The sequence below is a fragment of the Mustela erminea genome, chromosome 13 (genome assembly GCF_009829155.1).
Source record: "Mustela erminea isolate mMusErm1 chromosome 13, mMusErm1.Pri, whole genome shotgun sequence".
In the NCBI taxonomy this organism is placed as follows: Eukaryota; Metazoa; Chordata; class Mammalia; order Carnivora; family Mustelidae; genus Mustela; species Mustela erminea.
This window is the reverse complement of record NC_045626.1, coordinates 92,389,411-92,413,853: the sequence shown is the minus strand read 5'-3', so window position 1 is coordinate 92,413,853 and position 24,443 is coordinate 92,389,411. Positions and strand designations below refer to the sequence as shown.

The 24,443-nt window shown below is 55.6% G+C and overlaps 1 protein-coding gene across 3 annotated transcripts in view; it reads left to right on the top strand.

Annotated features, from left to right (window-relative positions):
* Positions 1–43: 43 nt before the first annotated feature.
* The window catches only part of POLE (DNA polymerase epsilon, catalytic subunit), a 46,235-nt gene continuing 21,835 nt past the window's right edge, over positions 44–24,443 (top strand). For all 3 annotated transcript variants that reach the window (XM_032310264.1, XM_032310263.1, XM_032310265.1), the window contains exons 1-26: positions 44–144; positions 2,535–2,676; positions 3,050–3,130; positions 3,496–3,540; positions 3,694–3,786; positions 4,085–4,239; positions 5,447–5,588; positions 5,731–5,811; positions 6,762–6,869; positions 7,179–7,289; positions 7,742–7,827; positions 8,115–8,234; positions 9,536–9,668; positions 9,760–9,873; positions 9,986–10,198; positions 10,457–10,564; positions 13,666–13,794; positions 13,870–13,972; positions 14,072–14,218; positions 14,605–14,750; positions 17,851–17,999; positions 19,151–19,243; positions 19,456–19,600; positions 22,040–22,197; positions 22,526–22,721; positions 23,758–23,972. In XM_032310264.1, the coding sequence (XP_032166155.1) occupies positions 83–144; positions 2,535–2,676; positions 3,050–3,130; positions 3,496–3,540; positions 3,694–3,786; positions 4,085–4,239; positions 5,447–5,588; positions 5,731–5,811; positions 6,762–6,869; positions 7,179–7,289; positions 7,742–7,827; positions 8,115–8,234; positions 9,536–9,668; positions 9,760–9,873; positions 9,986–10,198; positions 10,457–10,564; positions 13,666–13,794; positions 13,870–13,972; positions 14,072–14,218; positions 14,605–14,750; positions 17,851–17,999; positions 19,151–19,243; positions 19,456–19,600; positions 22,040–22,197; positions 22,526–22,721; positions 23,758–23,972 (3,275 nt within the window). In that variant the 5' untranslated portion in view covers positions 44–82. The remainder of the gene's footprint in view (positions 145–2,534; positions 2,677–3,049; positions 3,131–3,495; positions 3,541–3,693; positions 3,787–4,084; positions 4,240–5,446; positions 5,589–5,730; positions 5,812–6,761; positions 6,870–7,178; positions 7,290–7,741; positions 7,828–8,114; positions 8,235–9,535; positions 9,669–9,759; positions 9,874–9,985; positions 10,199–10,456; positions 10,565–13,665; positions 13,795–13,869; positions 13,973–14,071; positions 14,219–14,604; positions 14,751–17,850; positions 18,000–19,150; positions 19,244–19,455; positions 19,601–22,039; positions 22,198–22,525; positions 22,722–23,757; positions 23,973–24,443) is intronic.

Genomic DNA, 24,443 nt, shown 5'->3' with positions numbered 1-24,443 from the left:
TTGGGCGGCGGGCGCGTCGCTCTCTCGCGAGAGTTGGTGGGAGCGCGCCAAATTTCTCCGGGAGAGCGGCGGCGGCGGCGCGATGGTTCTGAGGAACAGCGGGCGGCGGCGCGCGGAGCCGGGCCCGGACGGCGAGGCCAGCCGGTGAGGGGCGGCGGGGGCGGCGGGGGCGCGGGGGCTCGGCGGGGGGCGGCGGGGGCGGCGGGGGGCGGCGGGGGCGGGCGGCCTGCCTTGTGCGGAGCTCCTGGCGCGCGGCCGCGGCGCGGTCCTCCGCAGGCCGCCTCCCCGCCGCCGTCCTCCTGCGCTCCCCGGCTGGCCGCGCTCCGAGGGCAGACGGCTCTGCGGAAGCCGGAGCTGACCGAGCCGGCCCTCGGTGCCTGCAGACCGGGGCGCGGGGGAGACCGGCCTCGCGGCTGCCACGGCGCGCGCTCGTCGCCTCCTCTCGCTCCCGGCTCGCGCGGGGTCGGGGTCGGGCCCGGGGCCGTGCGGGGACGGGCCGGTGTGCGCGGGGCAGCCCGCGGGGCCGTGCGGGGGCGGTGGGGGGAACGGGGCGGTGGGCTTGCGCCCGGACGACCCGCGCGGCCGACCCCGGGGGCTGCGCGGTGACTGGCAGGTGTGTGAGTGCGACCGACCCCGGTGCGGGGCGGGTGGGCTTGGAGCTGGGCGCCCGGCCGGGGCGGGGACAGGCGTCAGTGCGCGTCCTGGGCTCGCGCTCGGTGAACCGAGACAGGTCAGAGCGGTGGGTCAAGTCGTCTCTTTCGGATCGTGTGTGCGCTGCGGACGCGCCCCTCGTAGCGGCAGGAGCGGACATTTCCCGGTCGTGTCGGTCGTTAATCGGTCCCGCGGGCGCGGTTGGCGGCGTCCGCACCGCCTGCAGACGACCCCGTGTGCGCCTCCCGCGCGCGATTCCTCGCTGCGTGTTTTGCTGCAGAGCTAGCGTCCAGTCCAGACCGGTCAGCAACGTTCTCGCCCCCCACCCCCACCCCCCGCCAGCTTTGCGGTTTCGTTGTTGCCAGACGCGTGAACGTCTCGTGTGGGACGCGTCAGTTTCCTGGCCCGGAAACACCGATGATGCACTGGAGAACTGTCCCTTTAAAGTCAGTGAACACACACAGGAAGCTTTTTGTTTGCAGTTAGTTGTGGATTCTCCTGCAGTTGTAAGACATCACAGAGAGGACGTGCCGGTGGCGCAGTCCCTTAAGCATCTGCCTTGAGCTCAGGTCGTGATCGCAGGGTCTTGGGGCAGAGCCCAGGCTCCCTGCTCAGCGGGAGTCTGCTTCTCCCTCTCCCCTTGCTGCTCCCCCCGCTCCTGCTGTCAAATACATAAATAGTATCTTAAAAAAAGAAAAAAAAGGAAATTACTGAGAGATCCCATCCACGCGTCAGCCAGTTTCCCCCGGTGGTAATGTCTTGGGCACTAGAATACTAGGTCACAAGCAGGAAATGGCTGTTCCAGCGATGCATGGACACGCGGTTATGTATGCGAGTGTATTTAGTTCTGTGCACGTTGTGTGTCTGTGACCACCCCCGTCAAGACACGGGACCGTTCTGTCCCCAGGCTCCCTCATGCTACCCTTTCAGAGCCGCAGCCGCCTTCCTTCCTCCCTCTTCCTCATCCAGGGCAGCCGCTAGTCTAGCCTCCACCTCTGATTTTATTTCAAGAACTCTACGTAAGTCAGATTGTAAGTCAAATTATAAAAAGTCAGGTTGGCTTTTTCCACTCAGCATAATTTCCTTGAGATCCATCCAAGTTCCTGCATGAATCAATAAATTTCTTCTGTTTTGTTGACGGGTAGTCTCCCATGGGATGGATATACCCTAAGTTAATTATTATTTATCCGTAGGTAATGTTTCGGTTGTTTCCATGTTTTGGCTATAATGAGTGAAGTGGTATGAATGTTCACACATGAGGTTTTTTTTTTTTTTTTTTTAAGATTTTATTTATTTATTTGACAGAGATAACATGCAGGCAGAGAGAGGAAAGGAAACAGGCTTCCAGTGGAGCAGGGAGCCCGATGTGGGACTCGATCCCAGGACCCTGAGACCATGACCTGAGCCGAACACAGAGGCTTTAACCCACTGAGCCACCCAGGTGCCCCCACACATGAGTTTTTGTATGAAAGAGTTTTCTTTCCTCCGGGATAAATGCCTAGGAAGGGGACAGAGGGAGGGGGGAGAGAGACTCAGTTTTATGACCCTGAGATCATGACCTGAGCCAAGATCAAGTCAGGCACTGAGCTGACTGAGCCACCCAGGCGCCCCTATGTGTTTTTAATATCCCCTGAGGCAGCAGCATCTAGCCTTGGTGCTTGTTTTCTTAGTGTTCTGGTTACAGAGTTGAGCGGGTTTTGAGGTTCCTGCTCCAGTCATGTTTCCAGTGACTATTGTTACTTTGATGAGCCGCTTTTGTCAAATACGAGGTATTTCAGGGGTGCATCGACTGTTGCATCCAAAGTGCTTACGCCGGGTGCACTGAGGTTGCAGGAGTGAGTCATGATCCGTGAAGACAGGATTTCCCTCCTCCTTTCATTCAGGGACGATGGCCCCTCTTCCTCCGTCTCGGCACTTAAGCGCCTGGAGCGCAGCCAGTGGACGGATAAGATGGATTTGCGGTTTGGCTTTGAGAGACTCAAGGAGCCCGGCGAGAAGACAGGCTGGCTTATCAACATGCACCCTGTAAGCCCCTGGGCAGCGGCGCCCTCCTCGTGGCTTAGGCCTTGGAAGAGTGGGCGGCGCAGGTGGCGGTGGGATGGAGGGGAGCTCGCCTTCTTTCTTCTTCAGCATCACCGGCCTGTAAAGAGGCTACTGGGCAAACAAGGCTGAGGGGGTTCCCCGTTAACCCATAAACAGTTATCAAGAATGAGGGAGAGATTGCGAGAAATCCTCGCTTGGCAGGTGCTGCGATGCGGCTCTCGTGGACGGGGAGTGTTTATGTGGGGGCGGAGAAGGAGTTTGTTTCTGTGCTCAGGCTCCCGAAGAGCAGGAGCAAGAGGGTTCTTGTGCTGCCTCGAGGATGACTTTGTGCCCGTGTTCACTGATTCTCTCGTAGACTGAGATTTTAGATGAAGACAAGCGCTTAGTCAGTGCAGTGGATTACTACTTTATTCAAGATGACGGGAGCAGATTTAAGGTAAGGGCTTGAACCCCGAGAACCTAAGACCCACTCAGTGATGAGATGTAGCTGGGTCCAGAATGGCAGGTGTTCTAGGAGGAGAGGGGTTGAGAGGCTTCTGGTGTGCAGCTGCCCGAAGCCTCTGGAGACATGGGCCCCTTGGAGCCACATGGGTCCCCGTCTGAGATGTCATAAGAGAACCAGCTTGGAAGGACTGAAAGAGGGGTAGTTTTGTGTCTCAGACTCTGCCCTTGCCGTCCGTGCACCTGCTGATTCTGGACCGTGTCATCTTGTAAGAGACTTGTGGGTACAGCGGCAAACAGCCCGTCTCACTTTTCTTTCTTCTTTCTCATCGCCCCCACATGGGTTGGCGGCTCTCACAGGTGGCCTTGCCCTACAAGCCGTATTTCTACATTGCGACCAGGAAGGTAAGCCCCCTGCGTAGAATTAGGCCACACGGCCGGTGCTTCATTTTATGGGGGGGATTTCAGGCCTGAAAGTAGAGAGGGCTCTGGAGAAACGGGCGAGGAAGACAATAGATCTTACTGATAGGAAGTCCTTGCATTCTGATCTCGATTTAGGGTTGTGAACGAGAAGTTTCGTCTTTTCTCTCCAAGAAGTTTCAGGGAAAAATTGCTAAAATAGAGACTGTTCCCAAGGAGGACCTGGACTTGGTGAGTATCACCTGGACGCTTCAGGGTGAATGAGGCTGGTCTGTCCTGCCTCTGGGGTAGAGCTGGGAAGAGGTCAGGTTTAGCACCTGTGGGGTGGTATACGGATGATGGGGCTTGGTGACTGTCCGTATGTCCTTGGAGAATGGTAGTGGTTTAATTGTGCACATGCAGAATTGGGCAAGATGCTTTGGACTTGCCAACTTTTCTGCTCAGCCTTTGAGTTGTTGTCCCCTTATTTTCTTACCCCAATAAAGTCCTTTTCCTCTTGAACTCATGAGCACAATCTTACACTTTGTAGCCAAATCACTTGGTCGGTTTGAAGCGGAATTACGTTAAGCTGTCCTTCAACACCGTGGAGGATCTTGTCAGAGTGAGGAAGGACATCTCCCCTGCTGTGAAGAAGAACCGGGAGCAGGGCCACGCCGGTGACGCCTACACGGCCATGCTCTCCAGGTGGGCCTTCTCGCAAGCAGGGCAGCCAGGCGGCCCTCAGGACTGTTGCCCATTCCTGCTAAGTTGAGAGATGGATGGGAAGCAGGAAAACTAGCAACAAAGTTACATTGAGGATCCGCTCTGTTCATTGTAGAAACACTTGCAAGCAATTAGGTAGAATTTCTTTTTAAAAAATTTTTAGTTTATTTATATTTATTTATCTATTTTATTTTTTGGAGAATGAGCAAGAGAGTGTGCGGGGAGGGAAGGGACAGAGGGTGAAGAGGAGAGAGAATTCTAAGGAGACTCCACACCCAACACAGGGCCCAACCTGGGGATCAGTCTCACCATCTTGAGATCATCGCCTGAGCCAAAATCAAGAGGCAAACCCTCAGCCAAGCCACCCAGGTGTCCCAGCCTGGGTAGAATTTCTTACGTGGTGCATTTGTGTTCAATAAAAGTTGGTCTCCTGGGTTGTATTTTAGCTGTACCTCTTTTTTTACAGAGGGGTGGAGTTGTGGCTCCAACGTTGAGTTGCTATAATAGTAAAGACATTTTGGATTCCCAATGACACCCACTCCCTCCCCCCTTTTTTTTAAGATTTGTTTATTTGAGAGAGAGAGAGTGAGTTTGAGCAGGGGGAGGGGCAGGGGGAAAGAGAATCCAAAGCTGACTTACCACTGAGCAGGGAGGGTAGCCCAATGCGGGACTCAATCCCAGCACCCTGTGATTCTGACCTGAGCCAAAGGCAGACGCTTAATGACTGAGCTACCCAGGCGCCCCAGTTTTTTTTTTTTTTTTTAAGATTTTATTTATTTATTTGACGGACAGAGATCACAAGCAGGCAGAGAGGCAGGCAGAGAGAGATGAGGAAGTAGGCTCCCCGCTGAGCAGAGAGCCCGATGTGGGACTTGATACCAGGATACGGGGATCATGACCTGAGCCAAAGGCAGAGGCTTTAACCCACTGAGCCACCCAGGCACCCCAATTTTTAAAATCTTTATCTTATATCCTATAAAATACATGCCCTAAGTGTGCATGAAATTTCCTATCTGGTCTGCTGCTTATAGGAAGGTGTCATCCGAGGTCATTCTCTTAAGAAGAGCCTGTGGGCACGCTGCCGCCTCGATTTACCTTCTGTGTCTACTCCACACGGGCTGTGGTCTTCCCTCCTGTTCCAGCCCCAAGCAGAGTGTAGTTGAGTGAGCTGGCCTTCTCTGTTTTGCAGTGTCCTGCAAGGGAGCAGTGTGGTTATTGATGAAGAGGAAGCCTCCAAGAAGGTCACCGACCAGTGGGACAACATTGTAGACATGCGGGAGTATGACGTGCCCTACCACATCCGCCTCTCCATTGACCTGAAGATCCACGTGGTGAGTGGGCCGTGCCTTTTGGGCAGCCGGACAGTCGGGCAGTGACCCTGGAAGGATAAATCCATACAGATTTACTGTACATACAGGTACACCTCCCGGGACAGACGCAGAGCTTTTTCTTAACGTGCTCCCCATCCCGCAGGCTCACTGGTACAATGTCAGATACCGAGGAAGTGCCTTTCCCGTGGAAATCACCCGACGAGATGACCTTGTTGAACGACCTGTGAGTACTGCTGCATTTCCTCCGTCCTGGTTTTCCACTTGTTTCTGGAGAGATTTCATTCAGTGCTTAAGGATGAATTTGATGCAGAGATTTGTTTTCTTCTTTCCCTTAGATACTTTCTTAAAAATGTAGGAAAAAATTTTTTTTGGTCTTTTTCTTTTTTTCTTTTTTTTAAGATTTTATTTATTTATTTGACAGAGACACAGTGAGAGAGGGAACACAAGCAGGGGGAGAGGGAGAGGGAGAAGCAGGCTTCCCGTGGAACAGGAAGCCCGATGCGGGGCTCCGTCCCGGTTACCCTGGGATCAGGACCTGAGCCAAAGGCAGACGCTTAACGACTGAGCCCCACAGACACCTGTTTCTGACCAAGCATGATTTTCACCCTGTGCTTATGTATCCCCATGTGATGTCCGTGTTTGAGCTGGGCTGGATCTGAACATTTGAGGGAAAGTGCTGACTTCCATTTTGGGCTGCTGAGAGCAAAGTGGTGTGTTGAAAATGGATTCACGACCGGAAGGCCTTGGTTCAGGGATGGCTCTGTGTTCTTGGGCGATTCTGCATTGCTCTTTGCTCATATCCAAAACAGAGATGTCATCTCTACCACGAAGCCCTCTCTGGGTTGTCCCAAAGGTCAAAACAAGGTCATGCATTTTCACGCATGTCGAGACTCAGGTGTTCTATAATCCTAGGATTTTCCTCTCATGCTCTAACCACTTGTATGTGTTTAAGTTTTTGTACCAGCAGTGAATCGTGGCATTCTTGATACAGCTCAGTCAACCCCAGAATCCTGGTCTCACTTCTTCCTTCTTCTGGAACCTTTCCCTGGGGCAGCGGGACTCCTTTAGCAGCTGGAGGCGGGGGTGGAGGTGGCAGGTGTTGGGAAGACGTTTGGGATCTCTAGAGCTTGGCTTGCTTTCTGTCCAATTTAATGAGACATTGTGTCCCTGCAGGACCCTGTGGTTTTGGCATTTGACATTGAGACCACCAAACTGCCCCTCAAGTTTCCCGATGCTGAGACTGACCAGATTATGATGATTTCATATATGATTGATGGTCAGGTAAGTGGTACCTTTCGGGATGTACGTTTCACAGGAGCAGGAACCTTGTCTAGTCCCTAAATCAGAGCAGCATCCCCTGTGCTTCATATATTTTGGGTGAAAAATTAGTGAGTCGAGTCCTGGAAAGTGAACAAACAAGCCATGGTCCTTCCAACAGAAGCTTGAGACACTCAGGGCTCTTCTTGGGGGAGCCGGGGTGACTTCCCGTTGCTGCAGATTCCGGCAGCAGGAGCTTCTGGGCCAAGAGTGGAGAGGTGTGTTTTGGCTTTATGTGTCCTAACTCGTGCCGATGGCTCACGCACTTCCCAGGGCTACCTCATCACCAACAGGGAGATCGTTTCAGAAGATGTTGAAGATTTCGAGTTCACCCCCAAACCAGAGTATGAAGGACCTTTTTGTGTCTTCAATGAACCTGATGAGGTAAAGAGGTGCCCTTGGTGGGTCGCCTGGGGGGCTCAGTCGTTACGCGTCTGCCTTCGGCTCAGATCGTGATCCCAGGGTCTGGGGGTCGAGCCCTGCATCGGGCTCCCAGTGAGGTGGGAGCCTGCTTCTCCTCTGTCTCCCCCATTCGTGTTCTCTCTCTAGTTCTCAGTTTTATTTTGTGGGAAAATAACATCTTTAAAGGGAAAAAAGAGGTGTCCTTCGGGAAACTGCGGGTATCTGGGGTGAAACAGGAGGAGGCAGACTCGGTGCGCACGTAGCCTGCGTGGTGGCGCCCGCACAGGGTGTTTAGTGGGGTCCCCGTCCACACTGGAGGCAGGGGCGGCTGCGGGAATGACACGGTGACAGCTTCCTGACCTTCAGGAGGGGTGTTAGGTAACGGCTCGAAGAGAAGCAGCAATCCTCTGACAGCCGAGAATCATTGGATTTAGGTTCATCTACTCCAGAGATGGTTTGAACATGTCCAGGAGACCAAACCCACCATCATGGTCACCTACAACGGGGACTTTTTTGACTGGTAAGTGTGACGTCTTGCTTGTGGGTCACTAAAATGTGTTTGGGAGGGGGTGTTGCACGGCGGTGTAAATGTGCTCAGTTACAAGCAGTCGAGATGGGAAGAAAGTGGGAGAGGAGGGAGGGGTAAGAGGGCCTGCTTGGCGGCCCGAGAAGCACCGTGCACTGTTTGAGGAGAAGTGGGTGTGGGGGTTCCTGGGTCCGCTTGGGGTCTGCTGGGGGCAGTCTCCTGTCTCTGAGGGAACTAGAGGATGACTGCCCACGTGCCCGTCTGTCTGCCCTCATCCCTAGGCCGTTTGTGGAGGCCAGAGCAGCGGTCCACGGACTGAACATGTACCAGGAGATCGGGTTCCAGAAGGACAGCCAGGGGGAGTACAAGGCGTCCCAGTGCATCCACATGGACTGTCTCAGGTAGGCCCGGCAGCTCGCTGCGCTGCTGCAGGAGGGCTTTGTGGGACGGGGGTCCGGAGCTCCTTCTTGCACGTACTGGCCCTGTCCCCCTCCTTTTGACGGAGGAGGGCGGCTTCTGAGAAGTAGCTCCCACTGCCTTTGGGACGGTGGGTGCGGCTCTGGCTGGGTCTGGGGATGTGCTGTCTTTTACGTGGGCTCGTTATTCCTTCTACCAACAACCACGTTAGCGTCAGACGTGGTGGGGAAGCCAGAGCAGAAAGGCCAGGTGGGTGAGGCCTTGGTGCTGTGGGAGCCCTCCACAAAGGTGGGGGTGCTGCACCAGGGGTGTCCAGCCTGGAGAGAGGCGTTCAAGGGGCTCCCGAGTGCTGAGAGGGAAGGCAGGAGAGAAAGGCGGTCTTGTGGGCCTCCTGTACCCTGTGGGGAGGTGAGTTCTGGGGAGCCATTGACACACTTGGTCTGTTTTCTCTGCAGCCCTGGCGTCTTGGTGCGTGGGTTGCAGTGGGTAGGCTGAGTCGTAATGAGGGCAGGATTGGGGGATCCATGAATGGGGGGCAGGGGCACATGAGGCACAGGGTTTGGGGTGGGCCTCTGGGGGAGCAGGGCTCAGCTTCCAGGTAGCAGCAGGCCTGGGAACCCCTTCACATGGGGCAGGGCGACAGAGGTAAAAGGACAGGTGGCGGCTCTCAGAGGAGGTGGCAGTACTGCGAGGTGACGGGCATTTCTGGGGAGGAGGGTGGCAGGAGTGAGGAGTGCAGAGGCTGAGGGAGCTGAGGCTAGTTGCAGTCACGAGGGGCTGTGGCTGCCAGGGACACTGTTGGCCATGGGACTGCGTTGACGGGCGGACATGGAGACGGGCCCGGGGCGAGGGGCACAGGGGGCTTCTAGTTTCCACGTGGAAGGAGAGAATAGGAGCTCGGAAATAGGGTCTGAGGGAGGGGAGAGCAGCGCAAAGTAGAAGCAGCCACAGGACGAGCTGGAGGGCCGGAGGGAGGCCGCGGGTGCGGGTTCCCGCGGGTGCGGGTTCCCGCCCGCTCACCTTTTGTCTTTCTCCGTCAGGGAGGAGGGGAGGCCGTGGGGCTTGGCGGGCCGGCGCTCGCCTTTCCTCACCTTTGTGGGCTCGTCTGCGAGGTTGACCGGATCCGGGAGAAAGGCTTCGTGGGGGTGTGCTCCCTGTGGGGTCTCGGAGGAGATCTTTGGGGCGCCGTTAGGACTGTCTGGGGTGCGTCCAGCTTTGCCCCCCTCCCGGTTCTTGGGCTTCGTCTCCGAGCCCTCTCTGACTTGGCTCTCGTTCTGGTTCTCAGGTGGGTGAAGCGGGACAGTTACCTTCCTGTGGGCAGCCACAACCTCAAGGCGGCTGCCAAAGCCAAGCTGGGCTATGACCCCGTGGAGCTGGACCCCGAGGACATGTGCCGGATGGCCACCGAGCAGCCCCAGGCACGTGCGTCTCCTCACTGTGCCCCCTTGCGCTTGCCGCGGGGCCTCCGGGGCTCCTCGTGGCTCTTACTCTCTGATGTTCTCTCCTCAGACTCTGGCCACGTACTCCGTGTCAGACGCGGTGGCCACGTACTACCTGTACATGAAGTACGTCCATCCCTTTATATTCGCCCTCTGCACCATTATCCCCATGGAGCCCGACGAGGTCAGTGCCTCTCGTGGCCCCGTGAGCCGTTCTCCGCACGCTGCCCGAGGGCGCTGGCGCCCAGCCGCTGGTGTGGATGCGGCTGTGGTCTGAAGCCTGGTTCCCCCCGTAGGTGCTGCGGAAGGGCTCCGGGACGCTGTGTGAGGCCTTATTGATGGTGCAAGCCTTCCACGCCAACATCATCTTCCCCAACAAGCAGGAGCAGGAGTTCAACAAGCTGACGGATGACGGTCACGTGCTAGATGCCGAGACCTATGTGGGTGGCCACGTGGAGGCCCTCGAGTCAGGCGTGTTTCGCAGCGACATCCCCTGCCGGTTCAGGATGGTGAGCCCCTCCCTGGTCTTCCCGCCGAATGCTTGGTGGGGCCCAGAAGTGGCGAGGGCTGCAGCCAACCCTGACCGCTCTCCTCCTCGGTGGCCCTTCATCAGACCTCCTCTGTTTGGCCTGCCCTTGACAGAGGCGCTGCAGGGCAGGCGCTCAGCTCCTCTGGGGTGTTCCCTGTGGTGTCCTGTCCTGCCTGAGGTAGACTGGTTGGTGCGACGGCATGTCCCGTCTCACTCGTGTCCTCGGTCGTTGTGCTAGAATCCTGCTGCCTTTGACTTCCTGCTGCAGCGGGTGGAGAAGACCATGCGTCATGCCATCGAGGAAGAGGAAAAGGTGCCCATGGAGGAGGTCACCAACTTCCAAGAGGTAACGCTCCACGGGGCCGGGAGAAGCCGTCATCACGTGCCCTGCCTGGGAGACTGGCTTCTTTCTGTAGTGTGTTTGGTGCATCCCTGCTGGGTGCTGGTACTTGATCCCTGAGAGGGAGGACACAGGTGTGGGTCTGCTTGGGGGAGGGACAGGACAGTGTGGTGGTCGTGGGTGGTCTCCAACCCAGGGAGGTAGGAGAGTGTCACCAGGAGGCGGAGGGCTCGCGACCTGATTCTTGGAACATTGTGCTGGGCGGGTTTGGGCCAGGGGGCAGGGCTGGGGCGGGAGCCCAGATCGTTTGGACTTTACTTTGTAGGCAGCGGGGAGCCATTGGTTTTTATGTTTTGTTGTTGAAGACACTTTCAAAGTGCTGAGTCCGTTCCTACAGGGACAGAGTAGAACACAGCAAATGTAACTCCCCTCACGTAACGCCTAGAAAGCACCACCGACGGCGTGCCCCAGGCCTGCAGGTCCCGCCGGCGTGGCTGTTTGGCCCTGCTCAGCACTGTGACTTGTTGAGCGACTCGTGGTTTGGAGTTTCTACCAGTTTTAGGATTGATCTCAAGAAACATCTCGTACCAGACTCATTAGGCAAAATTCAAATGAGAATGTGTTTGCGCCGTCTCCCAGCTGGGAAGTGCCGTGTAGCTGTTGTCCGCTCCGGCTGCCGTATGCCTCGGGAGCTCTCAGAGGATGACCTGTGAGGCGCATCCAGGCCCGAATCCCGATGTCTGTTCCTCGGAAGGAACGGACACCACTTTGAAGTTGGAGAAGGGGCAACGTGAATGAAACCAGGGTGTGCTGAGCAGAGGCCTCCGGGCTCCGGGCTCCTGGAGGATGGGGAGTGTGGCTCACGCGCTGTCTCCAGAATGTTCTAAAGGGCAGCCCGGGGTCCTTAGGAGAAGGGTAACAGGCTTATCGCTTTGTTTCTAAGGGACCATCCTGTCCCCATGATGCGGACGGGAGGTTCCAGCTGGGGTCATGGTGGCGTGGGGCGTGTCCTCTGGGAACGCTGCCTCTTCCTTCTCCCTCACGGTTAGCATTTCAGAGTGGCAGATGGAGGGACTGTTCTCCTCATGATTCATTTGCCTAGAATTCAGTTAGGAACAGAAGGTATTAATGCTTCTAGTACGTCCTGTCCTGTACAATAGGTAATGCTCCTTTTAGTCATGGCTTCTTACAGTTTCTGGTGTGTTTTTTGTCTTGGCTTCTTTGGAGGGTTTTAGTTCTATTTTTGTATTTTTGTTATTATTTTTTTTAAAGATTTTATTTATTTATTTGAGAGAGAGCGAGCATGGGAGGGGAGAGGCCGGAGGGAGAAGCAGACTTTCTGCCAAGCAGGGAGTCCGATGCAGGACTCAATCCTGGGACTCCAGGTTCGTGCCCCAAGCAGGTGGCCTCGTCCACCAACTGCAGATAATGCCGTTGCTTAACCAACTGAGCCACCCAGGTGCCCCTTTGGAGGGCTTTAAAGAGCTTTTTAATACTAAGGGCAATTTTGCATTCAAGTGATTTTTCTCATATGACTATCAGATTTAACATATTTCATAAAAAAGGGGGCTACTCTCCTGGCTAGTCTTGTGTCTGTTTAGCTGTGTTTCGTTCACTCCTGACGGACTAAAGCAGCGGTGGGCAAACTGTGGCCCACGACACCCATGCAGCCAGCAGCCCAAGAACGGTTTTTATGGTTTTTAAGATGCTGTGTATACATACACACACGCACGCGTGCGCACACACGCACACACACACACACACACAGAAGAACATGTGACAGAATGTGTCGCCACAAAACCTAAAGTATTTGTTACCTGGTCCTTCACAGAGGTTTGCTGAGTTATTAGATTAACTTGTGGATATGCTCGTTCTCAAATTTGGGGGTTGTGTTCCTTGGTGTTGTGTATGTTTTGTGCGGAATGAACTAAGTTAAGTCCCTGTCTGTGCTCTGATTTAACTCAGTGTTACATTTTGGGGAGTGGATGAGAATTCGTGCCCATCAGGAGCCTGTTCGCGCTAGCCTTACATCATTGCAGTGACTTCTTTTTTTTTTTTTTAAAGATTTTATTATTTATTTGACAGAGAGAGATCACAATAGGCAGAGAGGCAGGCAGAGAGAGAGGAAGAGAAGCAGGCTCCCTGCTGTGCAGAGAGCCCGATGCAGGACTCGATCCCAGGACCCTGAGATCATGACCTGAGCCAAAGGCAGAGGCTTTAACCCACTGAGCTGTCCAGGCTCCCCTGCAGTGACTTCTTTTAGGACCATATTTCCATTTCTGAAGGCTCTGTTGGGGTTTTTTTTTCTGATGTGCTGCTTTTTTTTTTTAAACTGGTCTCTTTTGTTTTAGAGTTTTGGTCTCTAGTGTTTTTATTCATGCTCGTTTTCCCGCGTTTGCTCTAGGAGATGTGCTCTCTCTGTCTCTCAGGGCCTCCTCCTCCAGAGTCTGCTCTCGGTCATGGGGGTCATGGGGTGCTCCTTCCGCGCTCGGCAATTTGGAACGTGAACTTATGCTCAGTCGGGACTCTCAGGTGGCCTGTCAGTGCTGTCAGTACTTTGATGCGGTTTCTGACCTGGGGTCCCTTGTCATGTGGTTCCTTGGCCAGAGGGCTCCTGGACTACAGACTGGAGGGACCAGCCCGTGGAGTAATGCGGGAGACCGTCTAGCATGGGGGCTCAGAGCATAGCACTTGGGCTGTGGGGACCTCTGCTAGAGCCCCGCTAATCTCTTGAGCCTTGTCATCCGTCGGGTGAGGAGTTGCTGAGGCTGGGGTGCCCCATGCCCTCACCGTGCAGCTGCGGATGGCCCCCAGGAAGAGGGCTGTTGATACTCCAGCCCAGACCCTCATTCGCTGCACACGGCCCTGTCGTGCAAGGTCGCAGACGGTCTTCCACAGTGCTCCCAGCCCCAACAGGTCCCCCGGGGTAGCGGCTGCTGCGCCCCGAGATGCTGTCCTCCTCAGGGCTCTGTCTCACGAGGCTCCCGTACCTCCACGTGTTGGTGACCATCATCTGCCCTCCTTCTGGGATCCATGGTGCTCGTTTTGTGACCGTCCATACACTAGAGTTTTCATCTTGGCCATCACTATTTTGTCCTTTCTCCTAGGTATGTGATCAGATTAAGACCAAGCTCACCTCCCTGAAAGATGTTCCAAACAGAATAGAGTGTCCCCTTATCTATCACCTGGACGTGGGGGCCATGTACCCCAACATCATCCTGACAAACCGCCTGCAGGTGAGATCGATTCCCCCATCAGAGTCGAGCTCTTTCTGCACAGGCCCTAACTGACCCCCTCTTGTCCCGCCGCAGCCCTCTGCCGTGGTGGACGAGGCCACCTGCGCTGCCTGTGACTTCAACAAGCCGGGAGCAGACTGCCAGCGGAAGATGGCCTGGCAGTGGAGGGGCGAGTTCAGTGAGTGTGGCCCCAGAGCAGCGGCAGGGTGGCAGGGTGGCCGGGCGGCGAGCAGGCGCGCAGGTCCCAGGCACGGACTCCCCTCTGTCACCCTCCCAGTGCCAGCCAGCCGCAGCGAGTACCATCGGATCCAGCACCAGCTGGAGTCAGAGAAGTTCCCTCCCCTGACTGCAGACGGCCCAACGCGGGCCTTTCATGAGCTGTCCCGCGAGGAGCAGGCCAAATACGAGAAGCGGAGGCTCGCAGGTGAGCGGCTGCCGGACCCGACTCCTCCCCCGACGTGGGCCTTTATGGGGCCGTGCGGGGACGTCCCAGCCTGGGGTCCGTTAGACTGGATGTTGCACTAGGAGGGATCACTGTGAACCGCTTCTTCCTGCAGCCTTTCTTTATTTCTCCTTCAGAAGATGATCTCTCCTTCCTGTGCTCTTGGGGAGTTCAGCCCGGTCACCCTGGGGCTGTCCCATAATAGGATAAACCAGCACGCATCTTCTGGATGCCTCTGCTCCTTTGTGCCAGGCTAGAAAGCTGCGCTTGTTGGCGTCTGTTGCTTCCTGGCTTTCTCGGGCTCTGCCCAGGAGGGCTGGTACCCACTGTGCAGTCTCTCACGCTCCCCTGCGCTCGCCGGTGTTCAGATTACTGCCGGAAGGCGTACAAGAAGATCCACGTGACCCGGGTGGAGGAGCGCCTCACCACCATCTGCCAGCGGGAGAACTCCTTCTACGTGGACACGGTGCGCGCCTTCCGAGACAGGCGCTATGAGTTCAAGGGTCTCCACAAGGTGAGTCTGCCCTTTGCGAGGTCCGAGCGGAGTCTAGATTCTGAGATGAGAACCCTTGCTGCTGCTGTCTGGACAGTGGTGACCGCCCCGCCGAGGACGTGGGGCTCCCATCTTTGGGGTGCTCCCGCGTGTGAAAAGTAATGAGAACACATTTGTTCTCGCTTTGAAGGACTGAAGGCTGAGGCCTCGAAAATTTTCCCAATGATTGCTTTCAAAGGATTTATTTAGAGCAGAGGTCAGCACACTATGGCTGGACGGGCCTCTTATAAATAAAATTTTACTGGGACCGAGCTGCGTCCCCCTGCTGGGGGGTGGTGAGCAGCTGGGGCAGAAACCGGCTGCACGATATGGCATTTAGTTTCCCGCCTCTGACGGGAAGGCTGGGAGCCCGATTTCTAGGATTTCTAGATGGCTTAATCCGGGAGGCTCTGGGAGGCTCCACGGCCACGCCTCAGTGATCATAACAAACAGTAGTTTCACACTTGAGCGAATGGGGTTCTTTCTTCTGAAAGTCCTTTCACCCCCAGACTCAGTAAGGCCCCCTCTCGGATAGACTCTTGTTATCACATTTTACTGTTCCTACCTTTTTTGGTGGTTTCTTTCTTTTTAAAAAAATTTTTTTAAATTTTTTTTAAGATTTTTATTTATTTATCGGAGAGAGAGAGGGGGAGAGAGCGAGCACAGGCAGACAGAATGGCAGGCAGAGGCAGAGGGAGAAGCAGGCTCCCTGCTGAGCAAGGAGCCCGATGTGGGACTCGATCCCAGGACGCTGGGATCATGACCCGAGCCGAAGGCAGCTGCTTAACCCACTGAGCCACCCAGGCGTCCCTCTTTCTTTTTTTTAAAACGATTTTATTTATTTATTTGACACAGAGCACAAGTAGGCAGAGAGACAGGCAGAGAGAGAGGAGGAAGCAGGCTCCCCGCAGAGCAGAGAGCCCGATGCGGGGCTCGATCCCAGGACCCTGGGATCATGACCTGAGCCGAAGGCAGCGGCTCAACCCACTGAGCCACTGAGGTGCCCCTGGTGGGTTTTTTTTTTTTTTTTTTTTTTTTTTTTGTGGTAAGATAGACATAACCTAGACCCCAACCCCGTTCTGCTGCACTGGGGACATTCCCACAGTTGTGTGGCTTCCCCCGTCGCTCTCCAGAACTCTTCATCTGACAGGACTAACACTGCACCCATGGAACAGTAACCCCCCTGTCCTACTTTCTGTCTCGGGCTTTAACCTCTATAGCCCCCTGGGAGGTGGGATCACGCAGCGTCTGACGATGACCGGCTCATTGCCCTCAGCATCAAGTCCCGAAGCTCATCCATGCTGAGGCCGGGGTCCGAAGTCCCTTCCTTCTGAGGCTGAGCGGTAGCCCGCTGCGTGTGCGCCCCACATTCTGTTCATTCTTCGCCTGCCCACGGTGCTAGGCTGCGTCCACATTTTGGCTGCTGTGAATGTAGAGGTACAGATACCTTCTTAGGTCCCTGCTTTCAGGTCTTCAGAGTGTGTGCCCCGTGGCATTGCTGGGTCTTACGGGCATTACGTTTTCAGTGTTTGGAGGAGCTGCAGCAGTGTCTCATTTTGTTTCAGTTAAGTAACTGAAGTTTCATGGTTACGTGTCTCTCCTGGGACAGGGACTCAGAGTGCAGTGAGTGCGTCTGTCTCATTCTTTGTTCTTTGGAGGCTGACACAGTGGCTGCTGCATAGTAGGCATTCAGTGCATAGCTCAGTTGTTCTGCATGGCATGGGGAGTTGAGTGGAATACTTACAGCCTCCCCCGTGATTCTTTGTCCGTTGCTCTTACTAGGGGCCTCTTGAGTAGCTCCCGTTACCCTCAGTCCGGTTAACACAGACAGGCCTGGCCCCTCATCCTGGGGCATCTCGGCCTCGGCACAGCCAGTCCCATCACGGAAACCCACCCTGCAGTTCCTGCTGGTGAAGACGTGCTCCATCGCAGTGAAGCAGGGAGAGCAGATCTGCCCGTGTCATCTCACCCACGTCCTAACATGCTAGGGGATCCGATAAGCAGGTGTTGGTCCGTCAATAGGCTTATGAGTCATTTGTAACGCTGAGATGTTGTCTTTATTGGTGCACTTTCCTCTCTGCGTCAGCGGCTTCTGAGTTCTGTTGGAGAAGACCTGTAACTCAGCTTGTCCATGCGTTAAGTCAGGGTCGCACTGAGTAACAGGACGATAATGGGAGCCCCTGGGCTTCTTGGGTGGCGTGACGCCCTTTCGTCTGTTGCTGGTCTCGGACGTGGGGTTCGTTCATTTTTCTCGATCACTGCTGCGTTCCGGCTTTCGTCCCAGGAGGCTGACGTTGCCCCAAGTCTGAGTTGTCCAAGTGGGTTGCCGTCGTGTCTTCTTCTTGTTGATTTCACAAGAAATAAAAGCTCCTTTGTGTCCAGAATTCTTTTCAGGACATCTGCCTTGTACCAGGCAGTGCTGGGTTACCCGCTTGTCGGGACACGTGGGAGCCCAGGGTGTGGTTCTGGCCTGGCTGCTGGGTTGCGGGTTGTGCAGACCTGGGAGGGATGTGTGGGTCCCACACCCTTGTTAGGTTTCTCGGGGGCCGTAATAGCGCTGTGGTGTGTAAAATGTCTTTATCCCTAGGAATTGTGTGCTGGACTCTCCAGGGGGGCCGGGTCCTGATGTCTGTGCCTTTCTGCTGGCTGTGCCCATACAGAGAACGGAATAAGGAAACGTGGCCGAGGGGCGCCTGGGTGGCTCAGTGGGTTAAGCCTCTGGCTTCAGCTCAGGTCATGATCTCCGGATCCTGGGACTGAGCCCCGCATCAGGCTCTCTGCTCAGCAGGGAGCCTGCTTCCCCCAACTCTCTCTCTCTCTGCCTGCCTCTCTGCCTACACACTCTCTCTGTGTGTCAAATAAATAAATAAAAAATCTTAAAAAAAAAAAAAAGGGGAAAAGGGAAACGGGGCCAAGAGTCAGCAGTGGTTTCTCTGCTCGTGGCTATGGTCTTTCGTTGTATTGGATTTTGAGGTTTTCTATAGATTTGAAATTTTCAAACTCGTAAACCGTTGGGCCACTGACTGCGTGGAGCGTGAGCTGGAAGAGCCGAGGAGGTGACCGGTGTCTGTGTGGTCCCCAGGTGTGGAAAAAGAAGCTCTCCGCGGCCATAGAGCTGGGCGACGCGGCCGAGGTGAAGCGCTGCAGGAACATGGAGGTCCTGTACGACTCCCTGCAGCTGGCGCACAAGTGCATCCTCAACTCCTTCTACGGCTACGTCATGCGCAGAGGGTGCGCTCCCGCGGCGCGGCCGGGGAGGGGCTCGGGTGGGAGGGGAGGGGGCAGCCGCAGACACGTCGTCTCCCTGTCCCGGGCTGCGCACGGTGACTTGGCAGTTTCCAGTGGGTTTCTGGGATGGAGGCCATGGAGAGGGTCTGAGCAGCCACCGGGCCACACCGCGTGACTGATACAGGGTGTGAAGCTGTCTGAGCAGTCAGGAAGGCCAGTGTTGGTGGGGGGTCCTTAAAGCCAAGGTCCACTGTTTCTGATGCACATGGGACGAGGTGGGATCTGAATGGTGGGTGAGAGCCTCGGGGGGAGGGGGTCATATAGGCCCGGGCACTGTGGGGAGGGGTCCCTGTGGGAGGGTCAGCATGGCAGCTTGGGAGAAGGAGAAACATGGGGCACTGGGGATTAGGTTCGAGTGAAAGTCATTTTATTTATTGTTACTTTTTTTTTTTTTTAAGATTGATTTATTTATTCCAGAGAGCGAGTACATGTGCTCACGTGTGTGTGCAGTGGGGGTGGGGGAAGGGGCAGAGGGAGGGAGCGAGATTTCCAGGCCGGCTTCCCGCTGAGCGTGGAGCCCAGCGTGGGCCTCGGTCCCACAATCCTCAGATGACCTGAGCCCAAACCAAGCATCGGACATTTAACTGACTGAGCCACTCAGGGGCCCCTGTTGTGTGTTTTTTCATGGCAGAGAAGGAGGAGTGGGAAGCCGGGCTAGAGTGGAGTCCTAGGGGCAGGAGCGTCGGGCCTGGGTCGCCTGACGCCTTCCACTGAGACCTGTTTGGAGGCAATAAGGCAGATGCCTGGCAGGAAGCCGAGGCCGCCCGAGGGCTTGTGTTTTCCCTGAGGAGTTAGGATGAGCGTGGGGTCTGGGAGACGGCAAGGGCACAAGATGGCGCAGGGGACTGTGGAAGAGGCTCACGTGCGGCCACCTGGGCTGGTGATGAGGGAGCTGCTGCCCTGGCAGTCTGCTGCCTCTCCCAGCCCTGTGCCCAGAAGGAGGGCAGAGGACTGTCCCCAGTCCCGAGCTCAGTTCCTCAGTGGTTCTCCGGCCCTGCTTCGATGTCCCCTTCTTGGCTTCCTTCTCCTGACCTCCTCCAGTGACCCTTTCAGGGAGCCCCATGGGTTCCCCAGGCTATGACTGTCTTTCTTAGGGCTCGCTGGTACTCCATGGAGATGGCAGGCATCGTCTGTTTCACGGGAGCCAACATCATCACGCAGGCGCGGGAGCTGATCGAGCAGATCGGGTGAGTGCCGCACTCGGGTCAGCCGCCGCACTCGGGTCAACTGCCGGGAGCGGATAGCCTGGAGGGGAAGGCGGGCGGGCGGCTCGGGGAGTGAGCAGGTGGGCACTGTGTTTCCTGGGTCCACGGCCAGGAAGGACCTTCACACTGGGTTCTCCCTACGTGAAGGCCATGGTCCGGTCTCCATGTGGCCTTGTTTCTCTGTTTCTCCAAAGGAGGCCCTTGGAGCTGGACACCGATGGAATATGGTGCGTCCTGCCCAACAGCTTCCCTGAAAACTTTGTCATCAAGACGACCAGTGTAAAAAAGCCCAAGCTGACCATTTCCTACCCTGGGGCCATGTTAAATATCATGGTCAAGGTGAGCCTGGGTCTCCAGGGAGGGCCTGCTTCCCTGGGCCTGGATTCCTGGCACCACCCCCAACTCTGATGGGGATTGGGAGGGGGACTGCTTGGTTCTCAGGCTTGTGTGTTCCCTTCTGAACATGAGACCAGCCTGTTTGTGCCGTTCAAGCTTCCCTAGAGCCCGAGGGTCCGTACAGAGAGTGCCGTGCTCACGCTGGAGTGAGTCTTCCTCTAATGCTTGTAACTTTTTATTTTGAAGTAGTGTCGGACTTAAGAGGTTTGTGTACGCTGTGGCTCGCAGCTAAGGCGTCCACGCTCACAGCACACCGTGACCAAGCCGGAGTCTTTGTGTCTCCTGCATCTCCCGGGCCCGGGCCCTGTGCCGACGTGCGGGTCCTGTCTGCTCAGGTCCCTCCAGGTTGGCAGCTCCCTGTCTTCAAGGAGTCCTGGCCTGCCTCTCCTTCAGATTCGTGTCTTGTTTCTGTCGTTAGAATGAGGTGGTATGTGTTTCCTCCTGTTGCTGACCAGTGTCGGGATCTGCCCTGCTGGCCTCCCCTCCCCTGTCCCGCCCACTCCCCCACCACCTTCCTGCTGCTGCGGAAGCGTCTTGTGGGGTCATGCAGCCCACACCCCCGCGGTGGTGTCGCGCGGTCTGGCTGGTGCTCAAACTACCAGAGCCGCGCGTGCACGCTGGGGAGATCGCTGAGGGGACGCAGCTGTCCTGACTCTCCCTGATCTTCCCTGGTTTGAGTGTCTGTTGTTGGTTCTGTGTGGCTCTCCCCTCCCACATTCCTGGCGCGTGGATTACTTGGAATCCTTCTGTAGGGAAGCACCATCCCCCTTGACCACTTACCCCTGCTTAGTGACGCACTTGGTTGAGTCCTGCTGGGTTCTGAACTGCACTTCTTCCTCTGGCCGCTGGGGGCTCCTTCTCGTTGGCCCACGTATTCATTCTTTTTTTTAAAGATTTTATTTATTTATTTGACAGAGAGATCACAAGTAGGCAGAAAGGCAGGCAGAGAGAGAGAGAGAGGAGGAGGAAGCAGGCTCCCCGCGGAGCAGAGAGCCCGATGCGGGACTCCATCCCAGGACCCTGAGATCATGACCTGAGCCGAAGGCAGAGGCTTAACCCACCGAGCCACTCAGGCACCCCTTGTCCATGTATTCTTGACGCATGCCTCTGTTCTGTGGTTTGGGGCTTTTTTTTTTTCTTTAGCAAACACTTTCATACTTCCTGGTCCTGTAAGGTGCTGTAGCCTCATCTTGAGTTTCCCCAGTCCCAGTCCCGTTTTTCTAAGGAGCCAGGTTCCTTTTACTGGGGAGAGTGTTAGAAACCACGGTCAGGTACAGATGCTCCTTGCTGCTGGGTGTTAGTGCTTCTAGCTCTCGCGGTGGCTGAGCCAGGAGGGAGTGTATCCCTGACACCCTCCTTGCCCACACGTGCATCTGGATTGATTTCTCTACGTGTGCGCTTTAAAACCAAAAATGTGAGGGGCGCCTGGGTGGCTCAGTGGGTTAAAGCCTCTGCCTTCGGCTCAGGTCATGATCCCGGGGTCCTGGGATCGAGCCCCGCATCGGGCTGTCCGCTCCGCGGATAGCCTGCTTCTTCCTCTCTCTCTTTCTGCCTGCCTCTCTGCCTACTTGTGATCTGTCTGTCAAATAAATAAATAAATAAAATCTTAAAAAATAATAATAATAAAAAAAATAAAACCAAAAATGTGAGTCCACACTCACCTGTCCAGCCCCAGGCTAGTCCCCTTTCCTCGTTGGTAATGTCTTCCTGTGGTGAGAAGCCTGTCCCTCACTCTGGTGTGTTTATTTGTTGGGCCCTAGTGTGTGTGTGCACAGTGCCTTCGGGATTGTGCCATCACGTGCAGTGAACTTGCGGCTACAGCACAGCATGTGTGTAGTGTTTCTGTCTTCGGTCTGTACTACCCCGTCGGGACAGGGTTTGCCAGAGTGACGAGTCGGCCCGTCAGCGGGATTCTGCACAGAATGCAGCTGGGCTTGTGTCTTCCAGGCTGTGGTCCCTCTCGGGATTGCCCAGCATCCTGGCTGGAAATTCACTCTTCGTGGAGTGCAGTTCTGTGGGTTCTGACCCACACAGAGTCGTGTTTCCACTGCCACAGAGCAGCACAGAACAGTTCCCAAGAGCTGCTGCTTTATCGTCAGCCCCAGATTCTGGCCACCCAGTCTGTTCTCTCTGCAGTGATAATTCTGCCTTTTCCAGAATGTTCTGTGAATGGAAACAAGCTGTATAAGCTTCTAGACTTAGCAGAATGCGTTCTGGTTCATCCCCGCCTGACGGGTGTCAGAACTTAACCTCTTTCTCTGGCCGAGCGGTGTCTGTTATACAGAAGAGCCCCCGTTCACTGGTGCAGCCGGTCCGCAGAGGGCAGCTGTCATTTCCAGAATGGTGGGGAGTGAGGCAGCCTCTCTTGCCCTCGCTTTGCAGGAAGGCTTCACCAACGACCAGTACCAGGAGCTGACCGAGCCGTCCTCACTCAGCTATGTCACCCGCTCAGAGAACAGCATCTTTTTCGAGGTTGACGGACCCTACCTTGCCATGATCCTTCCAGCCTCCAAGGAAGAAGGCAAGAAACTGAAGAAGAGGTAGGAATCCTGTAGGAATTGTGTTTGGGAAGAGAATGAACGGACGAGACTTAACCCATCTTGGAAGTGGACCAGGAGGCGAATCGTAGTTTTTTAACCTTCTTGATTCAGTTTGGAAACATAATACTGCCCCCTCTGCTCCCCACCTGCTAGATTCTGGTTCCATAGGCTGCAGGCCCTTTGGTCATTCTGTCAGAAGCAGGAGCCTTGGGGTGGAGAGATGTTTGCTGCCCGACGGAGGCCAGAGGGGAGGGTCGGACGGAGGGCGAGTGGCACGCAGCCAGCCTCCCGGGCTCCCGTTCACTGCTGTGCTTGCCCGTGATTCCAGGTATGCGGTCTTCAATGAGGACGGCTCCTTGGCTGAGCTAAAGGGCTTCGAGATCAAACGCCGAGGGGAGCTGCAGCTAATTAAGATCTTCCAGTCCTCGGTGTTCGAGGCCTTCCTCAAGGGCAGCACACTAGAGGAAGTGTACAGCTCTGTCGCCAAGGTGGCCGATTACTGGCTGGATGTGCTGTACAGTAAGGTAGGGCCCCCCTCCTCTTCCCTGGGCTGCAGACGGCCCCCATGTCCCTGGCTCCGGTGCCTCCCGGAGTCCCTGTCAGTGGGACCCCTGTGTCCAGTGATGGAAGTCTTTGAAGAAAACAACAGCGCAGTAAAAGCAGCTGTAGGACAGTGTACTAGTGGTCATGTCAGCCTTGCTTCTCGCAATGCTCGTAGTCCCTGTAAGTGAGCGTGGGGTTTCCGTGGTTTAAACCCAGTGCCGGCTTCCCTTCAACAGCGCCTTCTCACGGACAGCATCGTTCTCTGGCTGTTGCCACTCGGCCTGTGTCTTGCTGTGTTTGCGCTGTGTAGCTCACGGGACTGTCTGCTGCTGTCGGGCATCAGTTAGGTGTGTGGTTTCCGCAGCTGTAATGTCTCCTCGAACACTTTTGTACGGGTGCTCGTCCCTCCTCTATTGTGGTATTTGCTAAGAGGGGGCTTTCTGAGTCTAAGGAATACTGGAATATTCTGGAACATTATTCTGCCTTCCTTGGCTCTGTGGGCTGTGGTAGCTTGGCGTGTTGTCTTATCCTGTAGTGTTGACCCACACGTGAGAGTAAGCACCAAGAGAGAAAAACACACAAGACAGGAGCCAGGCAAATCTTACAGGATGTCGGGGGCACGTGCGTGGGAGCCCTCAGGGCTGTTGGCTCCCTGCCTTCTCATTGCTGAGGAAGGCCCCAGCTCCGCACTCGGTCCGCGGCACAGCGCTGTCTCCCCTCGCTCCTCCTGTCCCCGATTTCCTCTTCCTTTCAGGAGAAAAGTCGCCGGTTCCGTCTTTTCCCTGTTTCTCCAGCTTTGGTACTAATGGCTCACACATCTCTTAATGTCCTCACGTAGTTTAATGACATGGCAGTTAGGGTTTTGCGTTTGGATTTGTCAGTGTTCCTGTCCGCCGGTGTGACGCAGCCCTGTCGCACGGCTGGAGAAAGTCCAGTGACTGGGCGGGCTGTTGCCGGTGAGCCCGGGGGAGCGCTGCGTGCCTTCTGCGCCACGGTGTGCCCGTTGCCTCTCTTCAGGCGGCTAACATGCCCGACTCTGAGCTGTTCGAGCTGATCTCGGAGAACCGCTCCATGTCTCGGAAGCTGGAAGATTATGGAGAGCAGAAGTCCACGTCCATCAGCACAGCCAAACGCCTGGCTGAGTTCCTGGGAGACCAGATGGTGAGGGACGCGGGCCTGAGCTGCCGCTACATCATCTCCCGGAAGCCCGAGGGCTCTCCCGTCACAGAGAGGTGAGGGTTCCCGAGCTTAAGGCCTCAGATGCTCGGCTCGGAGGCTCGAGTCTGTTGTGGAATGTCTGTCCCTTCGTAGTAAGCTGAGCTTCCTTGGAAAGGGCAGGACGGGGCGCCTGGGTGCTCAGTCAGTGAAGCGTCTGCCTTCGGCTCAGGTCATGACCCCAGGGTCCCAGGATCGAGCCCCACTATGGGCTCCCTGCTCACTGGGGAGCCTGCTTCTCCCTCTGTCTCTGCTCTTCCGCCTGCTTGTGCTCTCTCTCTCTGTGTCAAATAAATAAATGAAAACATCTTTTAAAAAAATGAAACAAATTACGTACAGAGTAAAGTAAAGAATTCTTCGATAGCAATAAGAGAAAGAGGACAGGAAAAGCAGGCAGCAGGTAAGAACGGGCGGCTTGCAGGTGAGGAGCATGACGGCCAGTGCACGGAAGGACGTCTAAACTCCCCGTAATCGGGAAGTGCGGGTTT